This window comes from Glandiceps talaboti, chromosome 9 (assembly GCF_964340395.1).
Source record: "Glandiceps talaboti chromosome 9, keGlaTala1.1, whole genome shotgun sequence".
Lineage (NCBI taxonomy): Eukaryota > Metazoa > Hemichordata > Enteropneusta > Spengelidae > Glandiceps > Glandiceps talaboti.
In genome coordinates this window covers 21,346,985-21,366,577 of record NC_135557.1, presented here as the reverse complement: position 1 = coordinate 21,366,577, position 19,593 = coordinate 21,346,985, and the positions used below count along the sequence as shown (strand labels likewise).

The window sequence follows — 19,593 nt, the reverse complement described above, 5'->3', positions numbered from 1 at the left end:
AAGTTAGAAAGATTTATTTCCATGGAAAAAGATTTTGCATATTTCAGCTAAGATAGATCTATTGCTGTAAAACATATAAAAAAATGCATGGTGTATAAGATGTTGTATTTTGTAACTAAAGTTGTACACGGAGTGGATACAGACACCACTACACAGGATACCAACACACATAAAAGTATGTTAAGTCAATTTTATAGAGGTAGTCACATGACCTGCAATGATTAATGTATTATGGTTTAGACGGCTAACCGTCCAACTGTCCTTTAGCTTGATTAGTTGTCCACTGGACCATAAATTGACTGCGTTGGTGGTCATTTCAACTGCATACTTCTAATCTGCTAACTTCATAAACCCTACTATCCTGTTTTATTTGTTGGCAGTGTTCCCTATAAGTTTTTTTTAGACTGAGCAACTTTATAAGAAGAAGGGAAAAAATGGGAAAGGATGACATGGTGACCACATTTGCTTGGCTGTGGGGGGGGGGGGAGTTGTCTGGAAGGGGTGTATCCCCACCTTCTGGCCGAAGTCTGAAAAGAAAATCATATATTTCTTTGCAATATGAAGCTAACACTTTTTACCTGCTCTTGGATGCTGAAAAGAGAGAAATAAAACTCTATGGCAGCCTTTATTTAATCATTAATTATACTTTATTTGTATATATTTTCTGTTTCATTCTTGATGCTTGGATATAAGGTTGCACAAAGAATGAAATTTGAGTGTCAGAGGAGACGGAGACCTTGCACAAGCAGCAAGCAAATAAGCCATAGCAGGAACACTTTGTCGGTATCTTTATTATCATCATCAAATGTGAAAGTATTATGAAGTCTGCCATTTTTAGCTTAATTGATATAAATGATATTACCACATGTACTGTGCCATATTAGGCCTAAAATAATGTGGTTCCAATTATGCTCATTTTAGAATAGGTAGATTTTTATTTTATTTTTTTTTTTTTTATGTGAGTGTCTAGTTCAAGTAGTTAATGTTTTCCGTTGTTTTGTTTTTTTGTGGTGTTTGTGTTATTGGTTTCTTCCCATCCAATGTACAGACATTACAGATTGGCAGAACAGATTTATAGTCTTTTTAAGTTGATTTCAGTTTCCGCATCCATTATTTCTTGTGAGACTTCACAATTTTCGCGATTTTATTTTATTTTTTCTCAAATACATAAAAAGAAAGTTAACAGTCGACAGTGACAACTAAGTGGGGTGGTGTAAACGAAAACGAACAATTTTTTTTTAGGTCTTACATGATTAAACAAAGTTGTTTTTTCTCTTCAGACAACTTTAGAATTTGAATCAGTTGAACTTTTACACATGTACAATATTTAATGTCCCATCCTCCATTGGCTGTACAACACCATTTTATGCAATAAGGAACTTGCAATCCAGACTGAGCATGCTCAGATGCAAAGGACTATGGGATTATCTGTAGTTATCGTAATACCTAATCTGGAGCTATTGAAAAAATAAACCTCCCACAAATGATCAAGGTGACTATGAATTGATTATTTGTGATTACAAACAATGTAAAAATATTGTGTATAATACTAATTGATTAGTATTTATCATCATATTTCCCATGATGCAACATTCAACATGGCAGGTTTGCAAGTTCCCTATTGTTTTGTTAGATATAATACTCTGTAATATCATTCACAGTGAATAGTATTGAATCATTGACAGTCTTCTACACTGTCTATGATTGATTCAGCTGTGACTAAATCTATTTGTATAGCTATATACATAATGTGTACAGTAAATCCTAGTAAATCTATTTTTGGAACCTAAAAACTAGTGTCTTCGATGCGATCACGATTTTAATCTGTTGCTGTACTACTTGGCGATAATATCGACCACCAACTAACATTTACTATGTCTAATTATTGGTATTTCAACAATGTTTATGTAATATATTGGTGGTGGTATGATTAAAAATGTCAATACTAGCATAATAGCTAGAACAAAATGGTCATTAAAATAAAATGTCATGGTTAATGCATAGAATGTATTATAGAAAACTTGTACAAAAATGATTAAAGTGCAATTTTAGAAAGTACATATAATATTAATTAGAAAAAAAAAGACAAAAAGTTTTAGAGATTGATACATAGAGTTTGAGAGAGCTTGAGAGAGAGAGCTTGAGAAAGCTTGAGAGAGAGAGAGAGAGAGTGAGTGAGTGAGAGAGAGAAAGTGTGTGTGTGTGTGTGAGTTTGAGTTTGAGTTTGAGTTTGAGTTTGAGAGAGAGAGAGAGAGAGAGAGAGAGAGAGAGAGAGAGAGAGAGGAGAGAGAGAGAGAGAGAGAGAGAGAGAGGGGAGAGAGAGAGAGAGAGAGAGAGAGAGAGAGAGAGAGAAATGAGGGAAGTGATTAAAACTACAACTGTTCAAAGAATGTAAATGACTTCTAAGACAAAAGATTGGAATTGTCTTTCTATTGTCTGTGGTTGTAGTATACATACTAAGTACACAACTTTTAAGATATAGAAATAATTTGAAAGACACCATCAGGTGGTAATTACACATTCTAAATTGATTTGTAAGAAACTTTGTTTTCTGTGTACATGTTAATGTATAGTCTTGTAGACGGCATAGCAGTGCGTAGTCGTGATGTCTTGCAACATGTGTACTAAATAACACACCTATGCTTTTCAATGAATCACTCTGTAATCAGTGTATTGTGCTGTAAGTCAATGGTGCTATACTGTTTTCTAATCTATTCAGTCTACCCCCATACAAAGTCAGTCTAAAAAAACCTTTACAATAACAAATTCTACCTCCCCCACACAAACACAAAGCCAGCCCCTATACACAATAACAGGTCATTGTCAATAGTGAACGTTGATTATCATCACTGCATTAATTATATCTTGTAATCTGTCTAAATCCAAATATGCCTGCCGTGTTGTGGTCTGTCCCCCCTATAGTGTGAATGGTAGGGTCCAGTCAGCATATGCTAAGCTCAGTGTAAACTAACTGTTGTGTTTGGTGTATGCTATCTTTTACCCAGGGTAGACGGTGAAGTCGATGAAAAATCACAGAATGCCATGGAACTAACCACAAAGATCTACTACCTTGCCTTTCTGGTGGTGTGTCTAGGGGTCTTGCCAACCGTGTGCCAAGGTAAGTGTTTTTATTTTGTGATGTACGATGAGTGTGTGCGTGTGTGATGATAAAGAGCCTGCATGTATAACCCATACAGCATACATACACACTGTACATACATACATGTACATACATACATAGTGAGTACCGTTCATTGCTACTAAACTAGTGTATTGTTATACATATGGACTGCTTCACACTTGCTATCTTCTGACTGACAAAGAGCAGACAAGGTTTTTCTCCTTGTCTGTGTGAAGGACGTATCTGATCTCAGCCAACAACATAACTTAATAGCTGTGAATGAAATGTGTTTAATACCAGTGTTCTGGTAGAGTGACTGCTCAGATGAAAATTACCCCCAACTGGTACAGTGTGTCAATCATAGTAGTGCAGTCAATCATGATGAAATCATGTAGAGGTGTTTGTCAACAGTTTTATTCACCACATACTTGCTTTATTGGTCCCCTGCTGAGAACTGTTACTCTGTAGCTAAATTTATATTTTTCGCCTTGATATTAAATAACTACAATATTACAAGTAGTGTGATTGGTCAGTGCTGGTTTACTGATTTGATTGAATGAAAGGAAATCAACAAGACAATAACATCCTGTGTTACTTTGTAACTAAAATGTTGCAAAAAATTATAATTAGTTTCAAAGAGAACACAAAATTGTTACATTGTAGATAATTTGTAACTAATGTCATGGTAAAACATAATTAAGTAAAATTATTTTTGTTGTGTACATGTAACTGTTGTTTAGTGAGTATTTTTTGTTCTAACTTGTTTTTCATGCCAACCAAGTCATAGAAACTGTGGAATGAATGTACAGCAGTTTTTGGTGATTGTTACTCTGTCAATGTGGGGGACAGGCTGTGTATTTTGTAGTCCAAAATGAACAAAGGGTGACACTGCAATACTGTAATGTAAAACTATATGTACAACATAAGTACAGCAGTGAACCATGGCTTGCTAATTTCCCATAACATGGCTTTCGTAATAAGATACGAACTCACAGTGTATGTGGTGATTAGAGTAACTAGACTATAGCCACTGTATACAATAACAAGTCTACAGATATATTTCATTTCAACTCAGAATTATGATGACAAAAAAAATTCAGTTTTATTTCGCTGAAATTTGTCTGTATAATGTGGAGTGAAATAACAGCTGCCGGGTTCTTTTTGTCATAATGGAATTACAAATCTGTGGAATTGATCTGTGTATGAAATGCAATGAATTGAAACAAAAGTCTCGGCTTGATTCAATGAACAGAAAAGGGGTTATGTCTTTTGTGTGCCAATTTTTCACTAATACAGATTTTTTAACATGTATATGTGTAAATTGGTGTCTTTGTATCACTGAAATACTTGCTTAATGAGTTGGGAATCACACTCCTGCTAAACATTCAGTGCACGGTATTTGTACATTCTTCGTATTGTTCCTAATGTAGTGACAGTAAATATACAACCCAATCTGTCAGTCGGTTCATTCTGAGAGATGTCTAGAATAGCTAAGAATGATACTGTTGAAGACAGTGAAATATTGTAGAGAGAGACATAGAAATGACTTGGACACTGTCTAATGTCTGCCATGTTATAGGGTGTCTTGTTACACTTTATATTTGACAATGGATTACGACTGACCTTAATATACAACCTACAAATAAACCAGCAATGGAGCAAACTCAAATTTCTCAAACATAATCCGTCTCTTTAAAACACAGGGCAGTCCTTTCAGATTTTAGTTGTAAGAAGAGGTCATTACATATTTTCATTAAACAAGTCCAAAATGATGTTTTTTGTGTGTGACACATCTGTCTGTCTACTCTGAATAGTTGAGATTTCTAATTCAACTGATACCTATGAAAATCTTACAGCAGTACAGATTCCCTTTCACCCAAGTGTGTTGCTGGTGATCCGGCAGGTCAAAGGTCAAACATAAGGCAAGTCTAGTAGCCGTGGCTGATCACGTTATCTAGTCGCACACAATGACACTATGAGATAAGATACAGTGTGTTGAAAGATGCTACTTCTCAAGACTTAAATAATTGATGTACTTTATACCACAGGGTTTGGATCAGATCTTCAAATCTGTTCAATTGTGACATTTTCATATTTTCTCTTTTTCTTAGATTATTTATTTCTGTCAGAAATCAGTCGATATGTAGATTAATTCCTAAATAAAAAAAACCTATATTGTATGCAAATTTTAAAAATAAAATCTTCAAAATTATGCAAGTTTGACATTTCATATTTCCCCATTGTTATATTACCTACATTGTTTTTCTGTGTCTCAAATCAGCTGTTTTTGTAAATTTAATGAATTCTCCAATGACGTATTCGTAGATACTAAACCTGCCCACATTTTTATATCTATATTTGTACTTGTTTGTTACATAAAATCATTTTATTCTATTCTTACATTTTGTCATGGTTTTATAACAAAATTAACATATTGTGATGCCAAATATACATAAACCTTCTAAAGTCAGAGACCATTACTAATTAATTGATACATGCATTTGATGTGTCGTGTCAATATATAAATATACAGTGCACAAGAAATTTGAAATTTAATTTGTAGATGAATCACACCACATTATATAATATATACATACATAGGGTGTTATAATATGATGTAATATTGTCAAATGAATCCAAAATAAATTTGTCAGATAAATTCCTTTTTATATCGTTTTTGTAGTATATACATTTAATATGACAACTGAATGATTTTGCAAGATTAAAAAATGTGGTTGAAAATTTGGCTAAAAGACTGACAAATTGAAATTGTGTAATTTGATGAAACTGTGTGTAAAATGTTGGAAAACAGGATGGAATGATTACTTGTAGGTTATTAATAATTGATTAGAAAATGTCTTCATCTGAAGACGTAACGTAAAAAAAAAAATGATGTGTTACAGTATGTTCCTTGTATTCCCTCTATCAATTATGTTCATGTGTATGTTCATCATGTGACATGGATATGCTAGCCTAGAATCTAGGTGAATGGGGATTTTTAATATTGATTTCTGATGGGGAATTAGTGAATTCAAAACCCTCATTTCCATGGAATCCAGGCTAGCTACATTTTGTAAATGTATAATATTCCTAACATCCATGTTGTTTGTGCTTGTGTTATGTACAACTTACATTTAATTTAAGTTTTGTACCAGTATGTGATCTCCATCTGATAATGAAATCAGACTTGGCCTAGTACTTCATGTTATGTGCATGATGTTCTTACTCAGTTTACTATAAACTACCTGAATGTTCATGTTGTGTACAATACATACAACACATGTACATGTGTGTTCATGGTAAAATGTTCCATTCTCGCAAACCAGAGCTGTTATTTCTTTCACGACACTGTGAAATACAAATGTACCTACTAAGTACCTGTTTTGGACGGTGCCATAAAAGAAGCCATGGTTTACGACGATTAAAATGTTAATGTTACATGTATGTCTGTTAGGATATTTTCGGGGTAGTGTACAACATACATTGTACAATGTACATGTACAGGTACCAGTGTGTTTATAGTCGAAATCTGAGAATGTAACTAAATTAAGAATCTGAATGTCCTTCTGTTCATGTTACATGTACGTGCATAATGTTTGTCTTGTTCATGTTATATCTGTTATGAAATTGTTCATGGTATAACTTCCTGGTGTACATAGATTTGAAGATACTGGTGTCTGGTAAAAATTTGAAAATATAATTGGCCTGTAGATTATGTTACCTGTATTAATGTAAATTATGTTCATGTAATGTGCATACATATGTTCACATCATATATGTTATGATACATTCATGTTAGTACAACATACTGGTGTGTGGTCTAAAATCTGAGAATGTAACCAAAGTAGAGACTCAACATAAAACCAAGTCAGCTGACCTAAATTCTTGGCGAGTGAGGAGTACAGCAAATTGATGAAGATTACATCTGTTGTATTGCTGTTTACACTTCAGTGCCTGACATTGCTGCAGGCTGTCTTTAGATTGTCCAGTATGTGTGTGTGAGAGAGAGAAAGAGAGAGAGAGTACATGTATGCGTGTTTGTAAAATAGATAGATAGATAGACAGTGTAGCTGTGTTAATTGATCCAAACTGCTACAGCCATGTAGCCTCGTTAATTGATCTGAAATAATGACGTGAGTGAGGTGATAACTGTGATCAACCTGATACACACTGTTATCCAGGCTTCCAATATTCCAATATCTGTGCATTCAGGCAGTTAACCAATCAAAGTGAATTTATTTGGGTTTAATAGAATGCAAGACCTACAGCTATACAAGGTGAGGGTGAAACCATTTCAATGTTTTGCATCTAAATGCTTCGTATGGCTTCTACCAAAAAAAATCAAGGAAATAGACAATCCAAACTTTGCATTTAAAGTCGTGGTACTACTTTGACAAAACAAAATAAGGAAATAATTATATTTTTTTCTGTTATGATCTCTATGGTTTCAGAATTAATATAGTTGAACAGTCGCAAAATGGTAATTTATTCTTTTTCTGTTAAAAAAAATTAAATTATATATTTTTTCATGATTGATTATAGAATATTATTCAGATTAATTGAGATAAAAACTATTGAAATTATATTTGTGGATTATATTGTAGAATTTTTCATTTTGGAAAATTTTCTTAAATTTTTATACTTTTTTTAGTCTCAAAATACTAATAACATGTATTGATTATATGTAGAATTTTTTTTTCTTTGAAAAATGTGAAATTTTACATTTTTTTCACAGAATATAGATTTATGGGTAAACAACTCTATAAATATATATGTGATTCACGTATGTTGTGTAGAATGGTGTGTTTTTGTAAGGGCTTGATTTTAGGTGGAGTTTCTTTGATACAAAAATACCATGGTAACATTGATTATTTCACAAAATGTCACTTTAATAGGTTATTTTGCCAAACAGCACTGAAAAAAAACAAAACATGAATATGGAAGAATGAATGTTCAAGGACTCTGGGTTAATACTTAGGAATGAGAATTTCTACTCACAGAGTCAAAATTTTCATGGCAGCGAATCCCAAATTATCGCTGACATCATGTCAGCATCATCAGGGGTGTCATGTGACAATAGCCCATTGTAGTACATCCCTGACGACGAAAATTTGAGATTTGCTTCCAAGAAATTGTTGACTCAGTGAGTAGAAATTGTCATTACTATTAATATAGAAATCTACAAAATGTTTGCGTGTATGTCATTGCTACTAGCCATCCCCTGCATTACAACAAGTAAGTTGTACATGTATATTTGTAGATGTTTTCACAACTAGAAAATATTTTTTGGTTTTCAACTTATTTATATTATACTATTTATTTATTTATATTATTTATTTATTTACTTTGAGAACGTGCTCATAAAAAACAACAACATATAAATCACATACAAAAGACGAAGTGAAATATGACAAAAACACACAGGAGACAGCCTAGGTAACATGAACGAGTCAAAAACAAAGGTTATACTGAAGAAAGAAGCCAAAAATTCCAGACACTATCAATTAAAAGTAAAAATACTATATACATGTAGTTCCTAAAGACTAATGTCAAAGGCTGGGGCACTGTGTATATACAAGAAAGCATTTTAGCCAGCACATATTTTCATGTTTTTGATTTTTGTAGCAAAAAGAAGTGAAATAAGTTTTGTAGCAAAGTTCACTTAACATGAATTATACCATGCACAAGCCAAGTTGAACAGAAAAATACGGAATTTATACCCTGGTCGTTCTTTGGCACAACATGTATCTATATATCACTGGTTCAACTGTGTTCAAAATATGAGTCAATATAGTCAAAATTGTCATTACTTTCCCCAATATTGATATTACTGGTGCTGGTATAATTATGTTATTCTGCAATATTTTCTTCATTCAGCTGGAAAATACTCTTGACCTAAGGGGTTTTGTCACTACTCCTCTAGCAACTTGTAGTGACAAAAACCCCTAAAGGTCACTCGTATTTTCCTTGGCTGAACAAAGAAAAATATCAGGGAATAATATCTAAGTGTTCTTCACATGTGTGTACTTTTATGTGTTTGTGAATAGCAATTAAATAATGCAGATTAAGTGGGCATTGATTAGTCATGAAAATTATTTTCTCAATGTCAAGGCTGTTATCTTTATTGTCAGATTGTATGATCAGATAACACAATATCAAAAACTAGTATTAGACAACTGCATTGTAATGTAAATCACACTTCAAGACACAGCTATAAATTGATACAAAGTGATACTAAAAATACAAAATGTTGCAAATGTGTAATTGTTCCTAGAAGTCATACTGCAACACAAAGCTATAAGTTGGTACAAAGTAATACTAAAAATACAACATGTTACAAATAAAATATGTAACAACTAATTCACACTTCAAAACAAAGTTATAAAGTGATACAAAAATACAAAAATGTTACAACTAAATCACACTATGCAACACAAAGTTGATACAAAGTGATACTAAAAATACAAAATATTACAAATATGTTGCAACTAACTGCACAACACAAAGCTATAAATTGATACAAAGTGATACTAAAAATAAAAAAAATGTTACACATATGTTGCAACTTGAAACAAAGTAGCAATAAATTGATGAGATAGGAAATCATTACTATATATCATGACATGTTTATTCATTATATTCAGATTATGTAATAATAATTACATAATAGTTATGACTCATGCATTTATTGATTTATACAATTGTTAACATATAATTATCATTAATAGTAATCCAATTCAATACTCTCTGAAAGCAACCGTTTTTGATCATTTAAAAATATTACCATTATTATATTACTTTCAATATTTTTTTAAATACTAAAAGATTGTCACCTATCATTAGTCAAGAAAAACTTTAAAAAACTGAAATTTTTCACTAAATTTTTTATTTGATTTTAAAATTAAAAAAAATAATACAATGCATGTATATTTGTTTTTATCCAATATTTTTGATTGGTTGATGTATGTTCATCACTGAAAATTAAATATTACATATTTCCTCTCATTGTTAGTGGTATTCTTTTTAGAACAATACATTGGCTAATAGTGAGGTAATATACATGTAGTTGCAGTGTTTTTGTTTTGTGCAATATTGCTTTATTTTCAGTAAGTTGATACATATTATCTGTAGTAGACTCTTTCTCTCTAAATTAGGCAAAATTAATGTGTGTTTCTGATAACCCAACCGACTCTCGTTTAAGTTGACCCTACATATTTTTAAAACATTTAAAACAAAAAGTTAAAAATATTCTCCAAGTTTGTTTTCTTGACCTCCTTGTATTTCTATTTGCTTTCGCCATTGGGCAGTGATGTCTGTACATATTTCATCAAAATATCACAGAGGGGGTATTCTGAACGACATTTCTTTGTTTTTGGATTGAAATAATAATTTCCAAAAGTAAAACCAATTAAAAAGGTAAAGATAAAATAAAATAAAATCCTGACCGAGCTACTCTATTTTCTGAGGCCGTGTTATCGGAAACAAACAAGTATATTTTGTTTGCCTTAGTGTTTTGTTTCCAAAATGTCAGCTTATACTTTTTCCTTCTGAAACTAATTCTGAAATTGAGTCATGACAAAACAGAGAAGTATCATGTTAGCTTAAATCCATCCCCTTTTAGGTATAATATTTCAACTTATAAAACATTCAAAACCCTCTGAATATGAAAAATTTATCATGGACTGTAAAATCATGAATTATCAGTTGGGTGTACATTGTAAGTTGACTTATTTGACTAAAAATGTTAGATAGACCCCAAGTGATTTTTTTCAAATTAATGTACAATTGATTCATTCTGAGAAAAGCAGTGAATTCAAAACTTAGAGAATGTAAACTAGAGATAAAATGAATTCCATGATCTGGGAATCCCATTCAATGAAATCCATCCAGGATTCCCGTTCCATGTATAGATTCATGTCATCCAGCTGTAATCTGGCAAAAACTGTCAGACATTATAATTGATAAGTACATGGCACTGATACTGCATTTATGTGTGTACTGATGATGGATCTAATGCAAAGATGAAATCCACATTGATAGCAGTTGTTGTGAAACACATCACATTTGTACCGATGGAGCTTACACATGATGTATTTATGAAATTTGGTTGAAATAACAACGTTATTGTGAATTGAAGGCGTAATACCATACTGATGATGGATACATGTATTGAACTTGCAGAGATAAAATCCAATTGAAAGTGATATTATGAATTGATTTGGTGAAGGAACACCCACATCATACATACACATGTAGACTGGTGATGGGACAATGCACTGAAAGCAATCATAATGTTATGAAACACATTATCTGATGTACGTGTATTGGTGATTGAACTCGTAAAGATAAAATGCTCCCAATTAAAAAAGCAATGTTGTGAATTGTGAGGGGATATCAACATACATACATACATACATGTATATTGATGATTGCGTTGGCATTTGTGCAATCTTATTCAGAAGGCAATGTTGTTGTGAAATTTACATACTACATGTATGTGTATTGATAACGTGGTTTGCAAATTTAGATAAAATTCAATTGAAAATTATGTGAATTTTTGAATGGATAGCATCAGATATACAAATGTACAAATGACGGAGCTTGCAGTTATGAGATCTACACATACATGTATCTGAAAGCAATGTTATAAATATACATTTTATATGTGTGTGCTGATGATGGAGCTTGCATTTATGAAATCTGAACGAAATTTTATAAATACATCGAATGTGTACTGAGGATTATGTGCTTGGTTAGATAAAATACAATTAAAAAACAATGTTGCAAATTGGTTAGGTGATACATGTAGCAACATACATACATACATACATACATACATACATACATACATACATACATACATACATACAGGTATATTGATGATGGGGCTTGCATTTATGAAATCTGAAATCTGAAAGCAGTGTTGTAAACACATCGGCTTACTAAGATAAAATCCAATTGAAAGGTGTATGGTATGTGGTTAAAAATGTTGAAAGGATAGCATTGTATGTTTAGGATCATTGCCTGCATTGATGAGAAGGAGATCTATCCAGATGAAGTCAACATTCCAGCAAATACAGGAGAGAAACAAAGCGTTGCCTAGCAACACACTGACAGTACATATCTACAAAATGTAAGTACATTTGTAGAGTGCATAGCATCAGCAAAAATCAATCTTCTCACCTATTTAAATATTTCTAAGAAATAAATGTGTTTTGAGTGTGTTTTGTATATATGCAATACTTTGATGATGGAATGAATAACCAGCCATGCAGAAACACCAAATTGATGTTTTCTTAGAAAATGAATATTATCAGAACGAAATAGTAGCTGAATCGGAGAATTTTTTTGTAAAGATTTTCCTTGAACTCGTGTTATGAGAGTAATAAAACGTGACTTGAAATCCAATACATGAACTTGTTATTATAGGAACCTTGTATTAAGACTGGCAGCCAGCTGTGTTGTGTTGTGTTGTTGGTTGCATATACATGTACATGTCACTTGTACATGGTACAGTGACGTTATGTGGTCGGTGAGATCACTGGCACACAGTGTGGTGGTTGCAAAGGTCACTGACATACATACATACATACATACATACATACATGTACATATTCACACTATACATACATACATACATACAGACAGACAGACATGTAGCTGTCTACCGAACATTATCACATGAATGACACATACACATACATCCTGTAACTTCTCATACCCTATACGCACACATTCTGTGAAGCAAGACATAAGTTACCATGACAACAACAATTACAAACACATGGTGAAACTGTCTGTACTGTATAACCCAGCTATTTGTATTGGAGTACTTAAAATGGATTTGAGACATTTATGTATAGTAATTGTCTATTATTGTTGAGTTGATATAGCTGTGTATAATTTGTATGTGTGACAAGTAGGATTGGATGCAAACCATCTGTTCTTCATGTGCTCTTTGAGATTTTAAAAACAATTTATATTCAAGTATATTCTGCTGTTATAGGGTTTCAGATTGCCCTTATAATTCAATTAGAAAGGTCTGTCGTTTAATTCACATATGACGAAGGTGCCATGTATATTGTGTCCATGGAAACGAGTGAATGAGAACTGTCATTTGTTGTAAAGCGGTGTTGAATGTTCTCCACTTTTAGAGAATTTGACAAGGTTTTAGAAATCAGGATAGAAAGGAACTTGACTGGTGTAGTGTTTCTGTTATTTTACTCATGACAAATTACACCCATGATACTTACCTATCAAGTCTGTATTGAGAAGGATTTCATTAGGTTTTGACAGTGCTAGCTATGAAATATCACAGACACAGAACAACATTTCAAACGGATCAAAATCTGATCTGGGAAAACTATTCAATTCATTATTTACATTTATTTTCTTTGTATATTGTGGTTTGTATTTGATGTTGTCTTTCAGGGAGTGATTGCTTCTTTCTACATGTACAATATGACCTTGTACCCATGCAAAAGAGTGATCTTTGAACTTTAACATGTACAATATTTGTACATGGAATATATGTACAATGTATGCACTTGGACCAATGACAGTATTTTCACCGCTATGGCAAATTTGATATTTTTATTTCACCAACTTAACCAATTTTATATTCAAACTTGTTAAACCAATTTTGTAATCGAAATATTTTGGTTGTTGGAATCAGCAACACTGCTAGACTGGTACATTCCTGTAATGGCTTGTAGCACAGTGTTTTATAGCATGTATGGAAGATGTTAATGACATACAGCTGACTTGTGAGTGGTACAGTGTTTTAGGGCAATGGTGTCTAATAAAAAAGTATATGAAATATAACATAGTGAACTTCATTCCCATTAACCCACGTACCACAGCTGGATATTGTATCCAAGTCCAAGGACATGAGAGACAAGTACAAACATATGATACCCGCCTGTAGAGCATTCTGAATCATAGTTGAAAATAATTCCATAGGCGATAGAAAGTTGTCTGTCTAAGTTTCATATTGTCTATGGTTACAGGAAGTTTCAATCCTATAGATCTGTATGGTATGCATGTATAATTACAAGAACAACTTGAATTTTCGACTATTTGCACACCATGGGTTTCTTCTTTTCAATAATGTAAACTTAAATTTACCTAAACAAACACATTTCACACAAACAGTGTCTTTTCATACATCTAGGGTTGAATTAAGAATTATATAAAAAGACAGAAAAATGAAAACCTTTGTAAAAAAGATAAAGTTTGGTGAAAAGATAGAAAGATGAAATGATATTGCTTTCCACTAATTCAACCATAAAATGAACCAAGAGAAATATACATTATAACTTGAAAACCACCTGTAACCAAGTAACTGCCTGTAGTAATATATAACATTGCTTTGTTCTGTGAGTTTGCTGATTATCAACTCAGTAAACCTAATAGTTTTGACTTCTATACCACCTGTAAGCTGTAACTGTACACTGTATATAATTAGTTTATTCACTGAGTTCACTGAATGGACACTTGCTGTGATCAAAATATGCAGTGAAATGCTAGTCAGTTAAAATAACCACCCTGCCATTTATCAACCAATTAATATAATTAAATCAATAAAAAACACAGCTTACTGTCTCTCTCTCTTTCTCTTTCCTGTACCTGACATTGATAAATTTAAAGTTTTAGAATTCTACATGTGTGATTGGTTTGGCCTCTAAGCCATTTGACATGCTGTTGACGCACAGCAATTTTATTTTAAGGTGCCAAAATTTGGTGATCCCTATCCTTGTGGTGATATGCGAGGAATCACAACTTTCACATTCAAGTAAAATATACAGAAAATACATCTTTCATAAGAGGGCACACAGTTCATAAAATACATGTATTGTTACATTTGTAGATATTGATGTGTTTGGTTGAACCCTAGGTCACTGTCTGATAACACCTTTTAGCACACAACACACGCACAACTCGGCTTTCTCCCAAGTCACGACATCTGTCATTGACAGTCGGTCATTCTACTAAATGCATTTATATTCATTTGTCTTTGACCTACTCACGTTTCATTTCCTTGTTCAAAGTTGAACGTTTTATGAAACGTCAAATACCAACACCGATTGGATTCCCTACAGAGTTCCCAGCATGCCACAGTTCACACTTTCTACGCATACTAATTAACTTGTGAAGTCCCATGAAAGTAATAGATCAATTACAAGAGGCCACAAGTTAGTGTTTAGATTTAAGTTAGCAATAACAAAATTTATGGCATTTATTTCACTCTCTGCGTGTGTGCATTTTTTATCTGCGAAAATTAGTGCATAAAACAGAGTTTCTTAGAGTCCCTTTAAATTTCTTTATTCACCCCATGTTTCATATTTAAAAAATTGTATTTTTATTAGAATATTGCTTTAACAGTTTTGGCATTGACATATTTAGTTTAAATTAAGTTATAGATTTTTAAAAAGATGATATTTTCCATCAATTTTTTGAATTCCAATAATGTACCTGTACATTGTTAGTGACTGTGTCATAAAACTATAATATATAGAAAGAATATAAACACTGTGTAACGGCTCCTGTGTATCTTGCTTGATACTGTCTTATATATATAGATGTATATATATTTGATGTAGTCTACTGTGTCTGCTGACAACATTTATCAAAGCATCACAATTCTCAACGGAAAAACGAAATAACAAGTACAATATGTAGACAGAAACAAACTAATAACTCAACAAGAATCCTCAAAGACAAGTCTTTTTCTGTAAAACTGGTCAAATATTTATAATTATTTCTAAGATACTACTGTATGTACTTTTCGTAAAAACTGAATATTGACAGATAGACTATAGTTGGTGAAAATATATTTTATCAAATGTGGATTGAAATTTTTAAATTCGGGAAAATAAGAAAATTGACATCCTTGTAAATATCAATTAAGATAAGGCCTAAGAAGACTTAATTGATTGTTCGGTTCCGGTTACCCAACCCACCTAGTTTTTCACTGTTAACCCTGAACTTTTTTTATGTATTCGAGAAAAAAACAAACTAAAATTGCAAAAATTGTAAAGTCTCACAAGAAATGGTTCATGCAGAAACTGACATCAATTTAAAAAGACAATATAAAACTGTTCTTCCAATCTGTAATGGTTGTACACCTGAAGAAACCAATAACACAGAGACCATTTGGAAAACAATGGAAAATATAACTGACACTCACACATGGGGGAAAATCACACAACCCCCCCCCCCCCCCCCCAAAAAAAAAGAGAAAAAAAAATGTGCCTACCCCACCTATTCTGAAACTGAGTGTAATCAGAACACACAATTTTTTGTTTGGCCTTACCAGAGACATTTCCATAAGTAAAGTTTGCGATGGATACTGTAAGCTATTGAAATATAGAAATGCGAAAATTGATTTAGCTGGATCAACTTCAAATAGAATGATTTCATTTATATAAAGATGATTAATAACTTGAGTAAATGAATTCCTTCCTAGCCGTAGGGGTTTCACAGTACATCTCAAATCACTGTCACGTCGTAATAGATGTGTGTCCATTGTCTCCTTGTATATTATACCTTGAGGCATGACTTCCACACTGACTGATGGAGACCTTCCCACATTCACAGCGATGTCCTCTATTGAGGCACAATATGTTGTCTCTCCCCCCTCCCCCATATTGACCAGTGTCCCCCATTGATTCACCGATACATGTATCTCCATTCAGGTGTGATATCCTTTAGCTTCTCTCCCCATTGAATCACAATGTTGTCACCCTGCTGATTGATGTTCCTCACTGGCACAATCTGTCTCCTCTCTCTTCCTAAATTGATTGATATCACCCCATCAAGGCACAATGTTGCCCCTCCCCATCGACTGATGTTCCCCATAGAGGGACAATGCACCTTCGCAAAATGAAGTCCCCCATTGAGGCATGTTGTCCCCACTGACCGATGTTCCAGCATAATGTTGACCCCCATTGACCGATACCCCCTACTGAGGCACACTGTTGTCCCCCATTGACCGTTTAAAGTGTCATTTACCTTTGATACATAAATAAATAAAGAGCAATTCAGCTTGTTTTGTACACACGGTCAAATATTAATGAGCCTCACAATTAGCTTTCAAATAATTGATTAATACTAGAAATGGTACCACTGGTTAGAGAGTTCTAACATGGGACATCAGTAGATGACATCTTACATTGCTTGAATGTAATACAGTAGTTCATAGAACTATAGCATGGCTCTGAAATGATGGACATCAACACATTGATGTGTGAGTTGAGAAAGCGCATAGTTTATTAGGCCCAATTAAAAAGGTACAGAATATCGAATGAGCGTTATGACAGCGATTGTGTTAATCCCTCTTTATTGGATCAAGATTAGTTGAAATACCATACACTGGTGACTTCCTTTGATGTACATGTACAGTGTATACTAGTGTCATTGATGTACTGTCACTGTACTCTGCATTCTTACATCTTCTAGGCCTTGGGACCATGGTGAAGTCAAATCTATCTGTACATTTAGGTGTGTCAGGACTGCAATCTGATTGGCTGACTCATTCCATATTGACGTCACTGACAAGATTTGTGACAAAATTGAGAATTTGTTGACGTGGGAAAATCCTGACAAATATTGTCATCTATGTGTAAAAGTGATCTGTATTAATCCTGGCATAGTTAGATAGGTGAACTGATTGCTGTAAGTTACTGTAATTAGTTGTTGAAAATACACAATGTTTGCCAGTGGTCTATACACATGTACATGTACAGTTAGTTTTACCTGTCATGTGATATTGTACATCTATTGTTGGAGTATTGTTGTCACAAACAAACATTTGCCCTCTTTGTCTTTCACTAATTAGCAGTCCATCTGGTGATCAGATGGACTGCTAATTAGGTACATCTCTACTAATTAAATGATGTCATTGTTTTAATTAGTTGACATTCCTACCAGCCAAGGATGGGACTATTGTAATGGTATTAACATAACTAAGCAGGAAGCCATAGGCAATGCCAAGACATGTGCAAACCATAGGATCTATGGCTAAAACTACATATTTTCACTGCTACAAAATTTTGCGATTTTACAGTCTTCAGCTAGTTGTCAAAAACTAATTTTTACTAATTACCAGACAGGTACATTGTGTTCATATGCAAGAAGGCATCTTAGTCGGTACTTATTTTCATTTTCATTTTCCAGTGAAATTAGCGAAAATTTCCAGGTTTACATATGTTGTACATCTTAACAGTTTCCAGGCTGGTTTAACCAATAATTTACTCTGGACTCTGGACATGAAATATTAGCAACATTCATACAAATCCTCAAATACTTACAAACTTAATATATAAAGGACATTACAATTAATTCTTTACTAGGAATAGGATAGTTTCCATACCACGTTGGCATCCAGACTAAGAAATCCATTCTTGCAAACCAGCGCTGTTATTTCTTCCGCAACACTGGAAAATAATGAACTCTGCTCTTGGCAGTGTGTCTTGGACGGGGCTGTAAAAGAGGCTGTGGTTTACGACAATGAAGAAACCACAGGAATGTACTTTGGAAAAGTTGTGTTGACTTCTTTATACAATAATAATGGTTAGGTAAAAAGGTAAACAACTTAGGAAATCAGGTAAACCACAGACAAGGAAGACACAAACTTCCATTTCTGTGGGTTATATTCTGTTCTGAATTTGTGAAATCATAGATAGTCTAGTTTATAAAGTAGAAAAAGAGATTAACACTTAGAACAAATGTAGCAACATACATGTACATGTATGTGTGTAGTAACAGAAATTATTTAATTAGTACACTTCAGAATCGTGTAAAAAAAAAGTTGGGGAATGCTGACAGACTTAAATCTGTTCTGCCCTTTATGAAAATCAAGTCAGTCTGGCATGTAATTTAGGAAAACAGATTAAAACTGAGAACATATGTATAGTAACATAGTAACAAATGATTTACCTAGTACTGGTAGTCATGAAAAAAAAACCAGTGGATTACCTAGGGGATTACCGGTATATTTGAATCTATTCCACCCTCATGAAAATCACGTCAGTCTGGAACTCTGGCTCAAAAAACAGATTAAAAACTTTAATAGTTAGAGAAATGATTTAAGGAGTACTATGCTATCATTATATATATATAAGTGTTTATTGTGTCAGATTTGAAGTACAGTGTCTGGTAGATTAATGTTATTATCATCATCTTGACTCATCAATTTTACATGTTCACCATTCTACAGACAGTCAAACTAAGTACTCATCCCAATTCATAGAGTTGCCCGCTACAAAGAGACAAATTATTGATTTTCACGCCCCATAGTACGCTGAAACGACAGCCATAGCACTTATGCATATTAATGAGGCCATTATTGTGGCAATTAAAGAAAGCCCATGCAGGTGTTCTGTAGAATAGCTTTCACTGTAGTCTACAAGGGCATGATGAATCTATACTTGTGACCAGATAGTGCCACTGGCCAAAATACTTAACTATCC

At 33.2% G+C, this 19,593-nt stretch overlaps 1 protein-coding gene across 1 annotated transcript in view; it reads left to right on the top strand.

The window, feature by feature from the left end:
- The window catches only part of LOC144439954 (roundabout homolog 1-like), a 135,768-nt gene that overhangs the window by 8,560 nt on the left and 107,615 nt on the right, over nucleotides 1-19,593 (top strand). The window contains exon 3 of the mRNA XM_078129187.1: nucleotides 2,962-3,118. Coding sequence (XP_077985313.1) covers nucleotides 2,962-3,118 — 157 coding nt within the window. The remainder of the gene's footprint in view (nucleotides 1-2,961; nucleotides 3,119-19,593) is intronic.